We start from the raw sequence: 23,322 nt of genomic DNA, 5'->3' as shown, positions 1-23,322 counted from the left end.
GTGCAAAAAAATCTAAATATTGAGAAAATTGCCTTTAAAGTTGTCCAAATGAAGTTCCTAGCGATGTATATTACTAATCAAAAATTAAGTTTTGATATATTTACAGTAAAAAAAATTACAAAATACCTTCATGGAACATGCTATATACCCGTGCTACTTATGATTGGTTTTGTGGTCCAGGGTCACATATGAGCTGTTTTATTGTTTTACTGTTTGCCATGTAAGTAGTTTTAATGTAATAGAATTAAAAATTTAAATTAAATGAAGAAATATACACATTGTATAGAAATATATAAAAATACATATTTATTTTTCATATAGAGACTAGCTAGCTAAATATTATATTATTAAAGTAAAATTTCATTTGAATTTAATTTATGAAAAGTTTCACTTTTTTTCAATAAATTTGGTTGCAGTTTTAAAGGATGAGCTGGTAAATGGAGCTAAAATTGCTATTAAATATTTCTAGACAGTTTTAAGAAATGTAACTTTTTTGTTATGAGCAGATATCATATAACATTTAAAATGGGGAAAATGGCTAAATATGTATGTTTTTGGTATATAAAATTAGTTAATTTAAAAATGTATAAAAATGAATTGAATAGCAAGAGAGGACAGATAAAACTAGCTGTTTGTCATGTCCAACATGTTCTCAGAGAAAAGGGGGTTTGGGTGCTTGATGCTTGATGAAAAACAGTATTGGACACCATACCATATTCATGAAAAGTGCCATATCAGTCCAGATAGCTGTTGCTTTGAAGCTTTTGGTAATCTTTCAAGCAAATTCTTCCACATTTTCTCCCTAGAAGTTTAGTCTAGTGAATGGAGCCAAAAAAGTCTCCAAAACTCTCAAAATAATTTTTCAATACCCTTATGTCTCATGTCTTCTGCTGTCGCAGTGCGGGCATGTGCTGAAACTAGCCCCAGTGCTGGTATTAGTTTATTTCAATACTAAGATCCAAAAAGACAGATGTCCCATACCTGTTCTGGGTCTCGGCTCGATAGTGACAAACACAAACACAAACACAAAGGCACAAAGGCGCACACAAACACCACAGACTAGACAGCAGCGGCTTTCCATGCAGTGAGCTCAGTCCTTATCACTACCTGCAGGTTTGGGGCTGAGAGATGGAGAGGAGGAGGCAAAGGCAGACACAGAGACAGGAAAGAGGTATGCATGACTGTCAGCAGAACAGGAATTGGAAAAACTAGTTTGACTTCAAGCAGAAGCCATGTCAGCAGACTGAAAGCATTTCATCTCCTCAGAGAGAGAGCAGAACTGAAGAAGGTTAGAGACACAAGGAATGCAAATGTGTCATTAATGAGCTTCATTTTTGCTTAAGTTTTGTATTCACAGATGGTCAGCAGGAGATTTCACAAAATGAATTCTGCTCTTTTTATATTGGGTTTTAGGATGGAGATATACATACATACACACATACATACATACATCCATGAACATGCCTACAAAAGCCATAAATATGTTTACTAAACTTGAACTTCTTGTAATCTTATTTTATTTGCTATAGCACTTTATAATGATGATTTTAGATATTTATGTATTTTGGAATAATATTTGTATTTATTTTGCACTGTTCCTTATCTTTTACTGTTCTTACAGTATTTATCCAAAGATAAGCTGCTTTGGCAACTGATTTGGCAGTTCAAACATACTGTTATTTGTTACACCGGTAAGGCTTGCTAAAACTGAGCAGCAGATTGTGAAAGAGAGGTTTACGTCCGGAGTTCAAGCACAGTTCAGTGTGTATTTATAACAGAACATATTTTAAATGCAGTGGGAAGCCACCTCCCTCTCCAGGCATCTCTTCTGAATTGTGCCTTGCGCACTGACACACTGACTGCAGCATTTCTGCTGAACAGCTCTTCTCGTCCTTAAAGCACTTCAGCTTTTCTGGTCACACGGTCTGCCATGGCCAAGAAAAGTAAGGTGATTTTTCTGAGTCAGATGATGCTGTCGAGTATGCATATTTGATTTTTACAGTATCCTTGAAAAATGGGTAACGGAGCTTGTGCATGTCTGTATAGGATTTTGTTTTCATTTACGTTTACATTTAGTCATTTAGCAGACGCTTCTATACAAATCATTATCCAATCATTTTCATGTCATTATGCCTTATTTTTGTGTATGTGTAGTTTGAGTTGCATTATGCCTTTTGTTATTTCCATTTCATGTGGTTCGTGTCAGGGTTGTGTATCATTAAGAATTTATTTGAGGAAACAGGATAAAGAATTTGAATGTAAAGGCATAGAATTAAAATTAATTGACTTCAAAGAAACTCTCAAGTTTCTCAAGAATCACTTTGAATGTTGACTTGACAAAGACTTTTAAAAAGCTTTAAAAGCCTTTAAGTATAAAGACTTTTGCATTGTCGAAAAAAAAAAAAAAAATTGAAATAAATGCTGTTATTTTGATCTTTATCAGAGAATCCTGAAAAAAAAACATCACAGGAATAAATTACATTTGAAAGTGTATTCAGATAGAAAAAAGGTGTCTTGAATTGTTATAATATTTCACTATATTACTTTATTTTTTAAGTATTATATAAATACAGCCTTAGTGAGCATAAGAGACCTCTTTCAAAAACAGAAGATGGATGGATGGATAGAACGTGCTACACAGTTTTTACGCAGCTAGTGAATGGCACTCAGTCTGCATTAATGTGTGTCAGTCTGGGAGGAAACAGCATGTACTGATTAGGTCCCCAGTAACACATCATTTTCCTCATGATCAGCATTGTGCGAAACCACAGTTATAGTCAGCAGAGGAGAAAGCACCGAACAGCCTAGAGTCAGACTGTGCCTTGTATCGCCTTTTTGTATTGTATTGAGTTCACGACAGTCTCCAGTTGATTCATCTACCTGTAAAACACAACCTTCAGAAAAGTGCAAAACCAGCAGATGCTGCTTTTCCTTGAATTCACACCTGTTCGCGCCATGTGTTGAGTGATTTGCCACCGGGAAGCCGCCAGAAATCTCATTAAATTAGATGGTTTTGAGATGTACACGCTCTTGTGCTTCAACCTGTGATTTGAGGAGTGTTGAGGTAGCCATATGCTGAGACACTGATACTCCCATATGTTGAAATGTCATTAAAACTACATCCCTGCCAATTATACAGCATTTCCCCGCTCCATCCGGCCGATACGAATTATGACCCACGCTGGCGCAGGTGAGACTCTAACACCCATAAATGTGGCACTCGTGCTTAGAGCCATTTTGAAAATGATTGTTCTCGCACTACAGGCCGTGACCGCATCGCCCTGTGCATTGGCCGCAACCAGACCCAAACGGGCCATTATCTCTGTGGGTCATGGCTGGAACCATAAATTGGTTACTTAAACCTCTGGACTACAGAGGTATATGTGATCCTGTAACACTGGCCACTGCTAGGTGCTAATCTTCAGGGGATAATAGCAGCCTGTGAGTTGGTGTCAGGCCTTAAGTGTGAAGTCCTGCTGTCAAACTCTCATTAGAAGTGCTGAGGTGTTTGCAAGAGCTCTTTTGTTAGTCCTGTTTATTGTACATGAGAGGTTGCTTGCTAATAACCAAGTGCGCTTCGAATTAGCAGGCAGGCCAGCCTGATCAATTTTCATTTAACTCAAATTAGTCATTTCAGCTTAATTGTTTATTGGTGTAGGAAATCAAAAGCGTTTGGCAGTGACGCAAAGAGCACAATTACCTGGAGAAATAAATGATTGTTATTAGACAACGCCACATTTTGATTGTTAGATTGATTCTTCACTTGACTGCTTCCTAAATTGCTCTGTTGGGTAACTGAATATTGAATGGTCAGATCTTTATTCCTTCTCATAGAAAGAGAGATTTTGTTCTGGAATCGTACTTGCACCACATTTACTTCATCTTGATATTAACATTGAGTGATGTGGCATTTATGAGGGAAGCTAAAATAGACGTTGATTGATGCGGGCGAAAGGTTTTTGTTTACGTGTTCAGAGCCCTCGAGTTTAGCCAATTTTCAAAAAACTTTTGAGGTGTCTTAGACGTGTTTTCGAACTTTTATCACTTTGAATTTTTTACACAAAGGATTTTGCTGAGCGGATACAGTGTGTGGAGTGTGTGACTGTGAAACATATGTGTGTGTGTGTGTGTGTGTGTGTGTGTGTGTGTGTGTGTGCAGGTTTAGCCCTCTGCACAGCTGCTCTTTGAAGCTCTGCTGCTATAAGGCTCCTCTCAAACGCCGTCATTAAGACCAGTCCTGTGACAGTGAAGGAGACCCTTTCTCTGACCCTACCCTCTCATTAATGTGTGTGTGTGTGTGTGTGTGTGTGTGTGTGTGCACGCACAGGTGGGTAGGATGTTCTATTTTCTAGTGCAAGGACCATTTCAAAGTGCAATATCATTGATGCACACTATATTGTATATTTATTTATTTAAAAATAAGGTGGATTGAAATGTATTATTTGCCATTTATCAGCCATAATGTTGCCAGCTTGTTCTAGCCTCTAGAATTATGTAGCTTCCCTATAAAATGTAAATGATTCAATTCATCCAAATGTTGTAGAATTACAGTTCCCAACTACACAGACTTAGTGTGCTCCCTCATCATAGATTTTGGAAAAGTGTTCCCAGATCCCCAAATCCCAGTCGATGGCCCTGCACTTACTTTAGTGGCTTATTGTTAATAACTGTGTGTTATTAACTCTGTTGTTGTGTTTGTATCCCAGGAGAACTTGTGGCTGGACAGTGTATCTCTGCTTATCAAAGATTCATTTGAAGGGGAGATGCTGATGATTGACAACCTCTCTGGCTCCGTCTTCCATCATTACTCCTCTCCACCCGTCTGCAAGGACTGCAGGACTCATCCGCAAGAGGTACACTGGAGCTACGTCAGTGTTTGCTAATGCAATCTTGAGTTTAAGAAGTCTAATCTTAAAAACTAACCTATATCCAAATCTTCACAATTGAATAGAGAATGCCTTTAAATTCAGTTTTAAATTAGCAAACATGATGCCATTTGAATTTAAAATTCATTGAAATTTAAAAAAATAAATAAATAAAACGATCTTGAAAGCAGTTTAAAAATCACTAAAGTTTGATTTTCAGATTTATAGGCCTTAAGTATGGATAGGTAGATATTTTTAGATAATTTTATTACGATTATTTAAAATAAATGCTGTTTTTAATATTTTGGTAATCAAAGAATCCTGAGGGTAAAAAAATTATTGAGCAGCAAATCAGCATATTAGAATGATTTCTGAAGGATCATGTGACACTGAAAACTAAAGTAATGGCTGCTGAAATAAATGACAAATTACAAATAAATTACAAATTAACATATATTACAATAGAAAAGAGTTAATTTAGTTAATTTCATAATGTTACTGTTTTTACTGTATTTTTTATTTTTTTTTCAAAATAATTAGACTGATGTTATTGTACTATAGCTCATTATTTAATGTACACACAAAACATCTCTCAGTGCTTGTGTCGCATCACAATGACGGACAGGACAGGGATAGTTCAGAAAAGAAGTAATTCAAGCCGTAACCTCCACACCTATCATCCTGCCAAGCTGCCAACAATGTCAGTCCATCAGTCTGTTTCCACTCCCCTGTCTCTGCTCTCCATACATCTCTGATTTGCAAGCTCTTCTCTCCCACTCACTCTGTTTGACTCTAAACGTCTCTCTTCTTGAATTAGCCAGATTTCTTCTTTGGAAAGTCATCATCACGTTGTCAGACATAAACCATGCTGTCCATAACAATCCAAAGTCTCTGTTGACAGTTTTATCACTCAAACTCAGCTCAGCACTCTGCAAATTTAAACAAAGCTGTTAGACTGGCATACAGTAAAAGTCTGCAGAAATTCAAATAGTTGGGAAGGTTTTTAATGATTAACAACCCTCTCAATTCTCATCGCTATAAATTCTTGCACACAGCAGATCCACATGGCTGAACTGGAGCAGGCGTCTCTGAGGTCGGAGCAGCTCTCAGATAAGTCATCCTCACCAGCGCTGCCTGATGACCTCAGCCTGGACGAGCAGAGCGTGTACCAGATGGCTGCCAAAGAGGGCAAGGTGAGCTTTCTCTCAGAAAAACGATTTTGTCATTTTGAATGCTTCACCCTCACGATTATCTTAGTATCTACACTTTGAAATGTTTGAAAATCTGTTTAAAGGTATGCATTCATCAGTTTTCTTGCTAATATCTGTATTTATTATTGATGATTGTTGATAATTACGTTCATACTATGGCCAATAAGTAATAAATAGCTCATATTAAAATATTAGACTCTGATCATTCTAATCATCTGGGGTCAGAAAGATTTTTTTAATGTTTTTGAAAGAATTCACTCACCAAAGCTACATTTATTTTATGCAACATACAGTACTGTTGTGAAATAGTATTACAATTTAAAATAACTGTTTTCTATTTTAATATATTTTAAAAAGTAAAAAGTAATTACTGTGATGGCAAAGCTAAATTCTTATTATTATCAAAGTTGAAAGCACCGCAGCTTAATACTTTTGTGGAAACCATGATACTTGAGACCTGAGAAGAGATGATGCCAACCCCCCAGAAGACCTCAGATGATGCCAACCCTCAGACAACATACAAAACTACCAAAAACTACCAAATTTTGCTACAAGTTTGATCGCAACATATAATCATTGCTGTGTTCACTGTCTGTTTGATTACATGACATTAACTAACTGCTTGATTTTTACCGTACATTTCTGCCATATGGACATCAGCTTGCTTTTACTAAATATAATGTAGAAACTTTACATTTTCTGTAAAGCTGTTTTGCAAAGATTTGCATCGTGAAAAGCGCTATACAAATAAACTTGAATTGAATTCAATACTTTTAGGATTCTTTGATATACAGAAAGTTCAAAGGACATAATTTATATGAAACAGAAATCTTTTGTAACATTATAAATGTTGAATTATCTGGGTGTTTTTAAGAGATAGCATTTGAAGTTGATATAGTTTTGATGTAATTTTTTTATTTTCATGACCTTAATAGTGGCTCATGCTCCGAAACAGATGAAATCTCTGCCCCCCTGGAAATGATTTACCTCTATCTGATGTATAAACTGTTGTAATCCCTTATATCCCAAACAATGATCCTTTAATTATATATAATCAGTGAGAATGACCACAGACTCGCACTAATTAGACTGAAGAAATCAAATAACTATAAGCTGCTAGTCTAAATCCTGCAGTCTCATGGGGCATGTAGCTTCGCTGCTCAACCAGTGTAGTTCTTCAGCAGACTTAAACATCTCTAGCTATTTGTTAGAGAAACCCCATAAAGGACAGTATGTGAGGCAGATGGCTCAGATTATCTTGCAGAGTTTAATCGTTCCTTAATCTCTTTTACTGTTATAGAGTGAAGCCCTGAGTGTTTAGTTTACCAAGAAAATAAGATGTTAGCATTTAAGAGACTTGGAAGTCTCCCCAGGATCCTGAAAGCTCATGCTAATATTTCTGCTCAGGAAAGGGGTTGTGATGAGTGCCTAAACACTGAAGAACCTGGAGGGAGAGGTGACGGCAGGTTACAGCGACCCTCTCGGGTTCACAGCTCTGGGACAGATGATGGGGCGGCAGTGAATGGATGCGGTTCTCAAAGTCCACATCACAACACACCTGCTCGTCACAGCATAGGTAATGTACTACAGAAACGATACTGGAGAACAAAGCAAGAAAAGCATTGTGCACATTAGTTGTGCAAGGTTCAGAATTGAAAAATTGTTTTGAATTTGAATTGAACACTAGAAAACAGTTGACCTAACATAAAAAAGGCATTATTACATTAAATTCGATAAATTAAAGGGATAGTTCACCCAAAAAATGAAAATTCTGTCATTAATTACTCACTGTCATTTCAAACCCTTCAGAACACAAATTAATAAAAGCTTCATAAAATGAAAGTTGAACCACTGATATCACATGAACTATTTTAATGATCTCCTTACTGACCTTCGGAGCCTTGAGCATGTCAGTTGCGTTGCTGTCTGTGCAGGGTCAGAAAGCTCTCAGATTTCATCAAAAATATCTTCATTTGTGTTCCGCAGACATGAGGGTGAGTAATTAATGACAGAATTTTCATTTTTGAAAGGCATTATTTGCCTCTTAAAACTAGAGGCAAACATTTTACAAACACATCTCACAAACATCAACAAATTAAATTAATTCAGTGAAAATATGAACTCTGAACCATGTGACAGCTAACTAACAGTGGCAACAGTGACATCAGCATAAATTAATCCAGATTTTAAATTCTATTAAATTTTGAATATATGTATTAAATATACATATATATATACATTTTATTTTATTTTATATTTATATATATATATATATATATATATATATATATATATATATATATACACACATTTTTAGTACCGCATAATAATTTCAAGCTGCAAAGCATGCCTGAAACTTTCAAAACATTGTTCCGTGTGACTAATTTTGGAAAGCTAGGACAACATTTGGACAGGTTTTGGACAAATACTTGATTATCTAAACATGTTGCCAACAGCTTTTGTTACCAACATTGTTATAGTGTTATTCTACTTCCTTACATTCAAACTCAAATCTGCATACTGTTTGCTACCTCAGTTTAAATTCAATTCAAATTCAGTAACTGAATTTGTGTGCAGGTGGAGTTCCCTGTAGCAGCAGTAATCAGGAGCACCCAGAGGTTTCTGGAGCTTCGAGCCTCTCTACCACTCCTATCCGTCTCCCTGCTGAATTCTTCTACCCAGCTGCCGCGGCCCTCCCCGCACCCCCGAGAGGCCGGCCGGGACACAAACCAAGAGGGCTTCGGCTAACTTCCCCAGCCTCATGGGCGTCTCTACGCTCTCCTGGAGCAAACACCAGGCTGCTCACCACACAGGTTTGATCTTACACACATGTACAACTTGTGTCTCAATACGTTTACATGGACATCAGTAATCAAATTATTTACCTTATTCTGAATAAGACAATATTATGATTAAGGTGTTTACATGAGTTGCTTTTAGAATATTCCTTTCATGTTTCCGTTTTACATGTTAGAGTACATAGATCGATTAATGGCACACATTTTACGTCCCATATTTGACATAAACATACAGTTCGTCTTCGTTATGGTACCAAATACAGTTTTGGGCGTTTCATTTTTAATTTTACGAAAGCTGAAGCGCAGTTATTGTCGTGCTACTTGCAAACAGATGACGGCGGATACAAATTCTCCAGCATCAGTCCTCCTTCATTCATACCCCCGCGACAAACTCAAAGGTATTAGATGAGAGTACAAAGTAAAGACTGGTGGGAGAGAGTTGTTTTAATTAAATTTTTTGTTTGCCGTCAAACAGTTGACCACTGGCTTGTGTGTATCCTGTCACAAAATGTGGCAAAAAGTCCTACTCGATGGTAAATAGTGTGATTAAGGTGTGTACTTGTCTATACTCCCTGTTGAAAAATCCAGCATATGCTGGTTAGGTATGTTTTGAAGCATGGCTGCTGGTTTAAGCTGGTCCTGAGCAGGAGCTAGTTGCTTAGGACCAGCTTAGAACGAGTACATGACCAGCTAAGAACCAGCTCAAACCAGCAGCCATGCTTCAAAACATACCTAACCAGTATATGTTGTTTTTTTCGACAGGGCTGCACTTCGATAATGCAACAAAGATTCAATTTGTGTTTACTTCGAGTATGACTTTAGCCGGATTAAGGTAATCAAAAATCTGTGTTTACATGGTAGATTCTTAATCATGTTAATATTGGAGTATTGTTGTCCATGTAAACATACTGATTGTCAATTCATTGCTAAAAACTCGACCTTTCTGCCCCCAGTATCCATCTCACAGTGACTCCTCCCTGGCCACGGGGAGCTCAGAAAGCAGCCTACCAACCACCATGGAAGAAGGGCTCAGTTTCATCGTATCCACCACCCAGCCGCTGCTGGACACACTCCTCGACGATCGCGCCAGCCTCTCCACGGAGACCCTGAGACCCAGTCCTCCAGCCACCCAGAACCTCCAAACTACGAGGGGACACCAGCGCAGCAAGAGCAGCTGTGAAACGGACATGAGTGCAGGAAGAATTCGGCAAGGATCCGATGAAGATGTAGGGATGGTACGGTGCAGTTCTAACCAGACGTGTGACAGCCAGCAGCTCTCAGAGACGCCAAGCAGCCTGTCGCTGACGTCGCTACTTCTGCCGAGCTCTCTAGCGCCCCCGTCTGTGAAAAAGTGCAACAGCACGGGCAGCTTAGACCACGGGACTCTCACAACCCAAGAAAAAGTGTTCACAAAAGAGCCACAGGGTAAAATCACCAGCCCCTGGAAAAAAAGTAGAGAAGCAAGAAGAGAGAGTCAATTGGAGGCAGCACAAGGAAAAGACGGGGAAAGTACAAGCCAAATAACAATTGTGGGCTCCAGGAAAAATAGATGAAACTTTACCTAGTGTTAGTTATTTCTAAAGCCCACTACTCGATCTCTGTTTTTTTCAGGGAGCAGTTTGACATGTGGCGTTCCATCAAGTCTTTCTCTCTCTATCTCCCTGTTTTCATTTGTGACCTGTTACCATTTTGTATTTGCTTGTGGTAAACGTCCAACAGGACTGTAGAGAAACTGGATAGAGAGACCTGAGAGCAGTTTGGCCCCTTAGAGCATGACTAGACCGAAGGGGACTGTTCAAACAGCTGCCTGAACAATCAGGTCAGGAGACGACATACAGTACAGGCAAAGCTTTCCGTATGCCGGAATGCTGGGAGTTTTCTCAAAAGTTATTTAAAAAGGAAAAAAAAAAAGATAAACCTACTATTATATATAGAGGAACTGAAAAGATACGGAGATACAGTTAAAAAAATACAGTAAAAGAGATTGATTCTCTAAAAGAGGGCATGTTGTGTTTAATGATTTGACACAGTTACATTACAATGAAGATTTTAGGATTTTAACTCTTTCAGTATACACATATTTTTACAGGTTTTTTTGTTCGTTTGTCATTTTGTTTGTTTGTACTTGTTTTATATCACTGAGGAGAGAGAACAATGTTCCTCATTCAATCTGAAGCAAAGCATTTGTTTTAGAGAGTGACTAAAATTAATGAGAGGAAGTCAGACATCCATCTATCTATCTTATCTATCTGTCTGTCTGTCTGTAATTTTATTTATTTATTTATCATTCAGATTTATTTATATATTTATTTAAGTTATTGTTTATATATTTAATTAAAGGGCAAAATATGTAATCTCCTACCTTTTGCATTAGGAGATAAAGAAAATATGGACACAAGGACAAAGAACAGTCCTCTGCATGACGGAGTCTCTTTACAAAGAAGTTCAATGTAACAACTACTGAAGATGTCAATGCTGGAAGAAAGCAGTGAGGTTTTTACTCAGATATTTTTTTATTGATATGCTCTGGATCAAGGAATAGGTGACGCGCATTGTTGTGGTCACCGTTCTCCTCCCCACAACCCAAGAACATTTCTCTATGTGACTTTATTCCCTGCAAGTGGCTTCCATTTTTATAATTTTGATTTGGTGGAGGAGACTTTTTGGTATGCTCGGGTAAATACAACCAAGCAAACAAAAAAAAAGGAAGAAAAAAAAAAAAAAACATCCTAAGGATTTTAGACTGTGGATTACATGAACTTATGGATGTTGAATACAGCCAGACACAAAGGATGATGAACAGGCTGTGGGATTTAAACGTGTCTTCAAGAACCCAGGAGCCTCTGCTTTATTTTGGTCCTTGGATGACATGTCAGATGAGGAAAACACAAGATGGTGATATTTAGCTTTCATTTTGACAAAACTAGGTTGATTGGATTTGCAACTGAATCAATTATTTACACATGAATTTTCTTTAGCATGGTTACTGGACTGCAGTAGGACACCTCTGATTTATTATTCCTCCTCTTTGAAAAAAAAAAAAAATGCACTCGTTTGCTCTTTATTTCCTTTAGCTTAGACTCGGTCACTGTATTCATGTGCAAATGGAGAAACTCTAGGTATGACACTCCAAATATCTTAGTTTAGTCTGCTGTAGTGTTTAGCACCCCTGATGTTTTTGTTGTTGTTTTTTTCTTTTAGAATATTCAGGTGAATATCACTTGTAAGGCTTGACCTGTTGATGAACTTCATTGTCATTTGATTGGTAGTGACTGTCCATCCATGACGTCTGGGTCTCTGTACATTACGTCAGTTGTGTTGTGGTTTAGTCAGGACCTAAGTGCAGGATTGTCGTTTTATTCATGGAGCCACCGTTTTGAAATGAGGAACACCGAAGTATTAAAGTTTAATCAGCAAAACACAATAACAAAGGGCTTACTTGGTTTCCAAGGTGTTCTTGGATCTCACCAGACAATTTTTGCTAATAGTGCGCAAGACTTCAAAGGTTAGTCTGACACTACAGCAATAAAGAGTAGCTTTGTGTGCCCCAAATATACATAATGATGTCAATGTCCTTTTTTTTTCCCTTTTCAAGATTATTTACCCTTGTTTACTAAGTAACAAAACCTGCACGACGTGAGGGCTGATCACATTACATAACCGTTCAAGCATTGAGAATAGATGGGCTGCCAATGGTTCAGATGAACAAATGAAGTCATTTCGAACTCAGGGCCTTGGAAAATACCACTACCGAATGCGCTGTTTCCTCAGGGAGACAGATGGCTGGAAAAGGAGGACTGTATGTTAAATGTTAATGTTCATTTGATTTGATTTTGCATTTAATGCTCTAATAAGCTTGCGTCAGTGCATCGCCATTATAGCAGGATACGAGTGTAGGCCAGTTTTATTAAAGTAACAGGTAAACTGAAAGCTAATTCATAGCCATCACTGTATAGTTTGAAAGTGTATGTAGCTTAAAGAAAAATCTGACCATGCATTTAAGGATGGATGCATATATTACGTGTATGTACGTGTGGTTTTAAATGGTCTGGAGTGATGGGTGAGATTTTATACAAAACTCGATGCGTCTTGTCACTGGGTTGAACATATGTACATATCCTTTTATATATCAAATTGCATGTGTGCTACGACCAATGACAATGATACATGCATTTTAGAGCGGTTGAGGCTTAGGTTTTATTATTTTATTATTTTTTCCCTCACCCTGAGGTCTTCCTGAAACTCTATTAATGTAAACTTAATTTGAACCTCTAGCTTAGATGGACAGTTCTGGTCCTCGAATCTGATTGGCTGTGCAGCGCTCAATGAGTGCTGATATATCACCTTTAGGACTACATTTTCACTGTTGGAATGACTCAGATTGTGTGTGTGTGTTTGTGAGCGGTATGGAGTGGAAGTGGGATCGATTTATTTGTGTGAGCAGGGGGCGGGAAATGCAAAAAAAACTGGCTTGATTGCAGTGCTCTTTGCGGTCACTCCATTCTGCTCACATCCTCTCTTCTGTTGTATGTACGTTGGTTGGCAACATTCCCATACGTTTTTGCTTCAAAATAACGTTTGTCATGTTGTGATTTACCTCATAGCTGACTGGTTTAGTTCTTGGCTTTTAACTCTTTACTGGAGATGTTTTAAAAATCCCTATGGAAAAATGAATGGGAAAGATACTTTCAGAACCAAGGGTGCTGAAAAAGTGGGCAAACACTTTTGCACTCTATTGGCTTTTAAACGATCTTGTGCTGTGAATGACGACAGACTTCTCATTTTTTGGTCAACTATACCTTTAATTTCTTGTGCTGATATTCAGCGCAGCATGCTTATGTGATATTGCTTAATTTGGATGTTCATAAGTAAAATTCATTGGTTTGCCCCTCTAAAAGAAGCAATAAACTCCATGTAGCATGACCCTTGGGAAAATGAAGATGGGTGGAAAAAGACCAGAGAGGTTCTGACAGGAGACACGCTACTAGTGCTTTGGCATGCTTGTGTGGTCGCTCAAAAAGCACTGAAGCGGAAACTCATGGGAGAAGTGTTGTTTCTCCACACCTAAACCATCTCTCCCCTCCAGCTATCTGTCCTTTAAATGTCAGCTGCTCTGCTGTCCCATGTCCTGACCGCACGCTCGTAGGGCCATGGTGTCGCCCGCCTCGGGAATCTTAGGATGCAGGCTGTCACACCACTGTACAAATCATGTCAAAATATTTCATTTTATCATGTGAAATGAAGGGGTGATCTTTGGCTGAGCAGTAAATTCCCTTCTGAAAGGGTAGCGTTTCTGTAGCTGCAGTTTTTGTCATTTACGTTGGTGCCTGGGAAGTTCTGGAGGTCGTATGCTTTATATTTGACTCATATGCGCTCTTATCTAATCATTACAGCTTCGGAGAGTGTCGGTTAGATGTATGGAGACCCTCTGACTTCAGTGTTTAATCTAGAGGTTGAGTAATTACTTTCCCCGTCTGACTGGAATAAAGCAAGTGCTAATGGCTACAGAAGTCATACGGGTAAAATAAAGGTGATCCTCCCACTTAATGACAAAAAATGATCTTCCGTAATGACCAGGGCACCCCTAAGAGGACAATGAGATGGATACCCTTGTGGTGTATTGCGTGGCCTTGAATGTGTCATTATCTGTACCTTTCCGTTTCTTAAGTGAAAAGGAAGAAAAATGAAATGGTTAAAGTTACTTCTAGGTGTTGTAATTTTGGACTAAATTGCAGCTTGTTGTGAAATCTGAAGTGTAGCCCTGAGTAGGTGTGTTTGATTCTCTCTCTCGCTCTCTCTCTTCCCTCTCTCATTTGGTTTGTTTGGCAATCACTAAATCAAGGCACTAGCACTCCATCATCACAGAGCACAGCACTTCATACCTGAAATATGGTAGCCTACTCACACATACACACAAACAACAGTTTCATCAAGGTGACACAAAGCAAATCGCTCCTGACATTCTGTTCGGATTCGGTTACTTAAGCTCAGCCACATTTAGTGCCGATAAGGGAAAAAATGAGGAGCAAAACAGATAAAAGACAAAAACACCATAAGCATCCTGTGACAACAGGAACAAAGGCTGAGAGTTATATGATGTTCCTGTCAATCTGCCCCATTAGAAGCAGTACGCTCTGCAGCAGTGCCTCTCAACTAGTGGCCTGCAGCATCTTGGTAGAAGGTAGCTGATGTTGGTAGCCTTGAGCATGAAACCATAGAATTGTAACCAAGATTGTCCGTTTTCTATACCATGCGTATGCCAGTCATGATAATAAGTTTAATATTAATGAGTTTCAGTATGATTTAACAACGTTTTTACTTTTGTACGATAAACAATATTTTAGTACTTTGATGTCCTGAAACAAAACCAGCTGAAAAGCACTGCTGTAGTCTAATTGTATCTTCTAAACCCCATCTTCCTATCCATTTGATTGGCCAAAATGAGTGAGTGCAGGATGAGTCATCAATATTTCCAAATTTTAGGGGTGTAAATCTGCAAAAAGTCAACATCGTTTCAGTTTTTAGGACCACACTGGCATACAGATGACCACAAAGCTAATAGAAAAGGACTAGCAGCCGCAAAATTACATGGAGTTTTTAATATTAGACTGTTCTGTATAGCCATGTGTTAAAAAGTTAAGTGTGCAGACGTGCTTTGGGTCAGTTTATATTAGTAACAGATGAATTTGGAGCTTTTTATTTTGTTTTGTTCCCATCAGGCACAGGAAGTGTTCAAACTGAAGCTGAAGCCGTTTCCCAGTAGAGGTTATATTACTATGCAAGATTTTGCATATAACATGAATTTGCTTGCTTGCATGTCCTTTCCTACTTCTGAATCATACATTTATGTTAAAAAATTAGTAGTAATGTCCATTAATGTTCATGTTTCTGAGAGCTTTGCTAATGTAGGTTCAGCTTCAGTTCAGTGTCTATTATGTGTAAGTTTATGTATGTTTAATAAACAGCTGATGGCAATGATAATTCATTCTTTGTCTCAGCGATTATGAATCCCCTTTTGATCCTGATTTAAAAATACAAACTGCTAACTTTAAGAATAGTAAAATAAATTTCATATCCTGAATCGAGACAGCAAGTGTTTGGGTTGAAATCCTTGCCCCAGAACCCTACTTGGAAACAAGCGAGATCTTTTTGGGGGCCTGAGACTGATGATGATTCTTATTTGCAATGACGGCGTCATAATTTCTTGTTTGGGTGCGGCAGGCCTGCTACTGTCTGGGCTTGTCTGCGAGCACTACGACAGGCTTATGGAGTGTTATTAAGTTTGCCCAGGCTCACCTTGCCTGTGATTGAATTATGGCCCAATAGTAGTCATCTAAATTAGGGGACCACTAAAATGTGCAGTTTATTGCTTCAGTGTTCATTTCAACAATTGAAATGAAAAATCCTTCAAACAGTGCACTGAAGATTTAACTAGACTTTAGTCGCTGCTCATGGTAACTCATATGTTGCTGTTTTGGTGCCAAAAAGAGAAAAAAAAACAGGATCTGTAATTCTAACCTGATTAAAAGTCAGTTTTTATTTTCCTTATGGCTGCCATGTAAATCTTTGCTAAAAATGATTTTGAATGGACTTTAAAATGGTTTCTTTCCATGAAAGTTTTGAAAGATATACAGTAGTTGCTTGATGCTTTATGTAAACATATTTACTGTTTTTTTGTTTTGTTTGTTTTTTTCTCCAGTCTGAACGGCGCAATGTAAACAATATATTTCAGAGCATGAGTATTTATTTATAAGTTATAAGGTTTTTGTTAGTTCACAGATGTCTGCTGAGTGTTTTGCACAAGCTCGGTCAGAGAACTAACAATGTTTATTTCCAGCATGTTATGTCTGTTTATTTATTTATGCTGCATTGATATTAATTAAGCGAGCAGTGTCTATATCCTCCAGGAACATTTGGCTCATTTTCATGTCTTTTCATGCACTTGATTATTTACAGGTACAATGTAATTCATACATTCAAAGTCATCATTAGTCGTGGATGTTGTTACTTATCTTAACAAACATGATCTTGTTTTTATCAAGCAAAACATGTTGAATTCTAAGTGTAAGCTCAAGGCTCCATTTCCAGAACCTCGTTTCACTTTACAGGAACGGATTGAACATGTTGCTCTGATTAAAAAAAAAAAAAACCTGTAGTCCAAATCATTCTTGCTAAATGACTGCACCAAGGGCTCTGTGGAAATCCAAATATGCTTTAGCGTTATAGGGAACAATACATTATATATACAGGGCTCTCAGTGAATGAGTGAATGAGGCATGAGTTCTTAACTTCTGCTTTCTGCTTGGAACAAGGTACAACATTTTCCACTTCAATGTTACAAGATCACATTTTAAAGCCAAGGTCTTAGAAAGCACAGCCATTTGGCCATTGGTTATTATCATTGTTAAGGACCATGAAAAATTATAGCTTGCCAAGCTGCAAGCTAATCATTGGAAGTAGTTGAACTAAAGTAGTCAAAAAAAGGTGGCTGCACTATATAATCTGCGCCATATTGTTGCTGGCATTAATGAGATCTCAGTTAGGGTGACATTATCATTCTTGAACAGGTAAATGTATGCTATAAAATACACCCAGATTTACATGAGCGAATCGAAAATATAGTACAGAGCTTATCAGCATTTTTTATGTTTATTTACATCCGAACGAATCAATTCATTCAAATTAATCAGACTCTACAATGTTAAGTGAGAAAGGACAGGATGTGAGTACACTTCTTTATTCCCCATTGCAGACATTAAAACAGTGAAGTAGCATTTGATAGTTTTTAAGTAGTAAAGCAAACTAATTTGAAACAGCTATTTTGTGGCACTACTAAAATTAAAAATGTTATTAAATTAGTTGTGTCGCTGCTTTTTGTGATGCTTCTCCTCAACCCTACAGGCCTACAGTCCCAAAACGGAAGCGTTCACTGCAAATTGCGTCCTAATGTCATGACGCAAGCACATCAATATCATCACGCGCGGCTGCATTCATGATTAGATTTGATTTTCAGTTCAGCGCAACAGACTAAAAGGCCGTTCATTCGTCTAGTTGAATGTTATGTCACGGTTTAACATGAAGCATGGTCCTTGCGCTGCAGGTAAAGCCTCTACTGTCCCTCTTCGTCTTCGTTCCGCTTCATTTAAGTGGCCATTTGTTTGCGTTCACGCAGTATATTAACTCGATAAAAAAAACCTCGTCCGTTTTTCTATTAGAATGTGAAGTGCTAATATTGGAAAGAGATTACTCAAAGACTGTTTTGCCCAGGTTGACATTAATACAGCGGCAGCAGTGTTGCAGATAGGCGCTGAGAGACAAAAAAATCACTAGCAATTTATTCCTGATGTGTCATGTTCTCTATAGCAATTATGATGCTGGCCTATTGTGTGAAGAATAAAGGAGATGCAAAGATAGCATTTGCCGTTTTTCATCAACCCTGTGCACAGCTCCTGATCTGTCACAACAAAATGCTCTCTCTCACCCTTTGCTCTCCATATCTGTCTTTCTCTCTTTCTTTCATCCTTGTAAACGTTGAGCTGCACGTGCTTCGGCATGCCTCTAGAAGATTTGACTTGTGCATGGCGCGCGACTGCAAGTTCACACTAGGCAATGGCCCTTGGGACTGTATTACATATTTATCATGGCAATTAGGAGACTTGTGCGCTAAGGGCCATTAAAAAACGAAAGTGCCCCAGCGCAGTGATGCAGTCTGTGCTCGCCGCTCGTTCTTAAAGCCGATTATCAATGGCTGTGGCTTTTGTGTATACACAAGAGATGCTCAAACTCTCCATTACAGCCACCATCTTGGCACTATACAGCCCCACAAGGGCTCTGCCACTCCCTCTCACTGTACCACTCTGCTTTTATAGAAAATAGCAGCTCGCTGAGAGAGAAATAAGGAGGATGTGGTCTGAAAAGCTGTGATAAGGGTTCAGCAGGCACATACAGCTTCACCAGCCCACAGACATCTACGAACCAAGGTTGAAAATAGCCCTTGTTTGTCTGGGTGACATATGTTGTATAGCCAAGGGCTCCAGGAAACCGGTCCGAAGCCAGCACCTCCAGCACAGGATGTTACTGTAGTGCACGTTACTATGATTCTCTTAGTCATTCATGAAGAGAGAAACCAGAGCGCCTGGCTGTGAAATCTCTATACAGCAACAAATCGGCTACAAATTGCTGAATGCTGTATAAGAGGAGATGTGGGACTTGTTTGGAGGCCCAGAAGGCTGGTCGGATGGGTAGACTCTGGGCCCCTGCTCCGCATTCACAATCGAATGGCCCCAGCCGTGCATGAATGAATGGATAGATGCATTAGCATCTCCTCACATCAGTCCTCTGATGTCTCCCACACTTTGATGTTTGGAAAGATGGACAGAAAGAAGGGGGAAGGAGAAAGAGATGGCACGGGATGAGAGAGCGGGATGAAAGCCAACGCTGAAGGAAGAGAGAGGAAGATGGATCATTTGGGATTTGCACATTTCTCTTTGCATGGGTTTTATGTTGCATCATCTATGAAATTAATCATGGCATAGAAAGTGGAAGTGGGAAACAGCTCTTTTGGACATGTCTGTTGCACTTTTTCTGTAATGATCCACCATGATGGTCGTGAAAAATCAGATTATTACTAAACATCTGGGATGTACACATGGCCAAAAGTTTGTGACACCCCACTTCTAAACAACAATGGATTTAAATACTTCAATCAGATGTTTTCAGTAGATTCTTTACTATTCTTTATCTGGTCCACACAACTAGTCTAAATGATTTATTCACTCACTGATTCAGTGGCAATGGTTCTTGAGTTGGGCAACCTAAGTTTCAGTCTGTTTCTCACCCAAATCAGTCATATTGCATTGCACATGAGCTATAATGGACCACTTTGATGGTGCTTTTTATAGTACTTTTACTTTGAAGCTTGGAAGCTCTAGTCATAGTTTATTGTAATTGCATGGGAAAAAATGACCAGAATCAAAATGTTCCTTTTTGTGTTCATACAGCTTTGGAACTGTGTGAATCTGAGAAAATGCCCATGATTTTGGAATTACAAGTTACTTATGGGTGTTGTGTTTTTTTGTTTTTTGACCATTTAGTTTATTCGAGTGGCAACGGAGAGAGATGAATGGTCTCATCATCGGTTGTTTGAACTGTAAGAAGCACAGCCTTATGTCATGTTTCCACATTTGTTAACGTACAAAGCCCTTTATCCCAGCAGTCTGATGCAGCGATCGAGTCATTAGAGATCCACTGGGGGATTTGAGAAAGAGGGGCCATCATACTCTATCTACACTTGGTAGCACATATAGACCACTAGCTACTTCACTGTGTGTTTACACAGCAGCTGATGGAGTGGCAAATCGAATGGCTCTCAGATGGTGTGAGCTGGATGAAAGTGAGGAATAGGACTACAGTAGATGGGTTTGAATCACAGAAACAGATACCTCAGATGATGAGAGCTCTTCAGAGGAAAGAATAGGTGGAATGGGGAAATGAAATATTTTAAGCTTATTATGGTTGTGTGATGTGTCCCATGTCTTATGGGTCTGTGGAATAGAAAATCTAGAAGGTGTCTTGTATTTGTAAAGCGTATATTGTTTAAAGATTGAGAGCACAGAATATAATGGAAGACATAAATCTGTGCAGGATTATTTGAGAACAAGGGTGTTACGATATCTAAGGGTGCTTAAACTTCACAAATGATTAAGCTTTCACGAGTGGGAGGTACTTCCTATGAGCAAGCCCAATCAGCAGAGCTGTCACTCAAAATTACTGGGGGTGTGGCATTACTCACCGCTACTTCTCTGGCTTTCTGCTGCAGTTTGACTGATTTATCATGTTGAGAGGCTGTTTATATGAAAGACTTTATGAATATATATATAAATATATATTAATATATGTATACATAACACTTTATTTTTGCTTTCTTTGTACTATATTGTCAAAATGGATTGATTGCTTTATTTTGTTGATTCTGTTCATATAAAAACCAAACAAAAAGTTGTGCAATAATGAACAATGAAGAAAAAATGTACCTTGTAATTTAGTGTATATATTCAGCCTGGTGGCAATAAAGAGGTGTGACTTCCAAAAAGATTTGACTGAGAACGGAGACTGAGGTGTCCTCTCTCACCTTTGTACATTCACCACCGGTCCTGCTTAAGATTTCATTGTAAAATGTATTGTATTAAATAAAATTTAAGATATTGAGACTTTATGAAAAACATTGGGTTATGTATTACTATTTGAATGAATTTTGTTTGTACGAATCTTATGTTTCTCAGTTCACAGTGGTGTTTTAGGTCTCTCGTTGACATGTAATAGTAATAATTTCCTTTTTCTAATAGAATCTCAAGGCCTCATTAATGCATATTGACCCTGTTTTGCTTTTTCAGGCGAAATAGAGGCAGCAGTTTGTGTGTTTGGTGATTTCTTCCTCCTCTTTTTTTGGTGGGTAGGGGGTGTTTAGGATGAGATGGCATTGTTTGGAATCCATTTTCTGTCACAGATGTTCATTTGTGTGCATGCCAGATCTACTCCTACAATATTTGCCCAAAGCTAAATTGCTGAACACCCTTTTACCCATCAAGCTATCGAGTCTTAGTCTCAGGAGTAAAATAACATCTCAGACACGCTCGACTTCCCACCGTCTTTTAATAACACAGATTAAAGGACTGTTATTGACAGACTGATGTCAAATTTCAAGGGTCAAAGCAACAGAGAGTCTTCTGCTTTCTAAATAACACTGAGTCGTCTTTAATTAAATGTTAACAAGGATGATATTGCTTTTTGCTTGTGCTTGAAGCCTGATTTTGGGCTTAATGGCTTTGAAACACAAAATAATTGGACGTTAATCAGAAATCTGAGCATGTGTTTATAAATATTTCGTCAGGGATCAATGTGCTGGTTTTAGGCAAAAATATTTAATCAACCAAACAACATTTTAAGGCTCAGTATTGGGAAACTGATTTACTTTTTATAGTATGTGCATATGGTATTTTTAATTTTTTGTACAAAACCGCATGTGTACTTGCATTTCACACAGATGTAAAGAGGCAGAAACATACGTACACAGTATTAACGCTCTAATGCTCCACAGGACTTTCCCAGGCAAACAGTAAATATAAGTCAATTGCTTTGCACCTTTACATTAGTCAGCATCAGTACACACACAATAAAATGTCACAGAAATGACCAACGGCACTAGTCAACGTTCGACTCCCAGGGGACACAAATACTGCTAAAGTTTATACCCCGAATGCACTTCGAGTCACTTTGGATAAAAGCATCTGCTAAATGAATAAATGTAAATGAAATCTGCTTTATCCACAGGAGCTGAAATTATGTAAACAAGGCTTCAAATGCCATCTCTATCATGTAATCGTGTAATATACACATTTTAGCATCCAGAATGAAGCAGAAGAGCAAATAAACACAAACGATAACTTGCATACTCTACCCACGTCATGTTTCGTATCTCTGCCTCGTTTTAACAGCTAATGATTGTCCCCTGAGGGCGAATGCTTCAAAGATTTCATGGAGCTTTATGTAAATGTACACCATACAACCACAAGGAAGAATGTCAGGATGACAAGAAGGATATTTTACATGCCACGTGAGATTTCATAACTGAATATTTTTTCAGAGTACATGTGGTGGTGGACAACATGTCAAGACTATGCAAGAAAGGATTGTCAATAAACGGAGTATGGAGGTTCTGTGCATCCAAAAGAAGACTATTTTTGGATCATCATCTTGATTTTGTAGTTGGAGATCTGTGAGTGTGTCATGGAGGTAATTAAGGAACTGATATAACAGTATAGTTGCCTGAAGCACACCCTGCCTCATTCTCCAATATGAGCGCCTTTGTAATTGATACTGCCAATTACTTTCAGCTGCATGCACTGGTGTGAAACAAGACTTTAAAAAGCCACTGGGCATTTAGCTTGAGGAGAGGGCTGCAGGCTTGCGTGGCTGGCATTTTCCAGGTCCTTTAATTCCCTTTTCTTTCCATTGTAGTTGTTTTCCCTTTGATTTGTTCCCTGGCATGCCTCTTACATGGAATATGTTTGTCGGAGCTGGAGCTCTCGTGTGGGTCTCTCACCAGGAAGAAATACGTTATTTATAGTTTATTTTCTCTTCAGTTTTTGTTCCCTTTCTTGTGGCTGGCCAGAAAAACCTTTCGTTCAGAGGTTCTCATCTGGCTCTGCTTCGAGTGGCTACCAGATAGATTACTCATACTGTACAAAATGTCAACTAAATCCACTTAAAACCCAATGTTGACATTTAAAATATTCCTTGATTGATGTTTAAATATTAATATTCAAAAATATATTTTTGTATTTCTTGTTATTATAAATACTAAAATGTTAATATTGATATATAATTATATTGTAGTTTAAATAATTTACTGTTTTGAACATTTTAATCTTAAATGAAATTTACTCTATT

At 38.2% G+C, this 23,322-nt stretch overlaps 1 protein-coding gene across 4 annotated transcripts in view; it reads left to right on the top strand.

Moving 5' to 3' along the window:
• The window catches only part of cacna1ia (calcium voltage-gated channel subunit alpha1 Ia), a 107,176-nt gene extending 86,098 nt beyond the window's left edge, over positions 1-21,078 (top strand). For 2 of the 4 annotated variants that reach the window (XM_058768451.1, XM_058768448.1), the window contains exons 31-35: positions 4,707-4,853; positions 5,924-6,058; positions 7,484-7,652; positions 8,654-8,889; positions 9,828-21,078. In XM_058768451.1, coding sequence (XP_058624434.1) covers positions 4,707-4,853; positions 5,924-6,058; positions 7,484-7,652; positions 8,654-8,889; positions 9,828-10,427 — 1,287 coding nt within the window. In that variant the 3' untranslated portion in view covers positions 10,428-21,078. Of the gene's footprint in view, positions 1-4,706; positions 4,854-5,920; positions 6,059-7,483; positions 7,653-8,653; positions 8,890-9,827 lie in introns of all 4 variants that reach the window. The other 2 variants (XM_058768449.1, XM_058768447.1) reach the window with 1 other exon arrangement.
• The last annotated feature ends 2,244 nt before the right edge of the window (positions 21,079-23,322 follow it).

This window comes from Onychostoma macrolepis, chromosome 03, assembly GCF_012432095.1.
Source record: "Onychostoma macrolepis isolate SWU-2019 chromosome 03, ASM1243209v1, whole genome shotgun sequence".
Lineage (NCBI taxonomy): Eukaryota > Metazoa > Chordata > Actinopteri > Cypriniformes > Cyprinidae > Onychostoma > Onychostoma macrolepis.
This window is presented reverse-complemented; position numbering and strand designations above follow the sequence as displayed.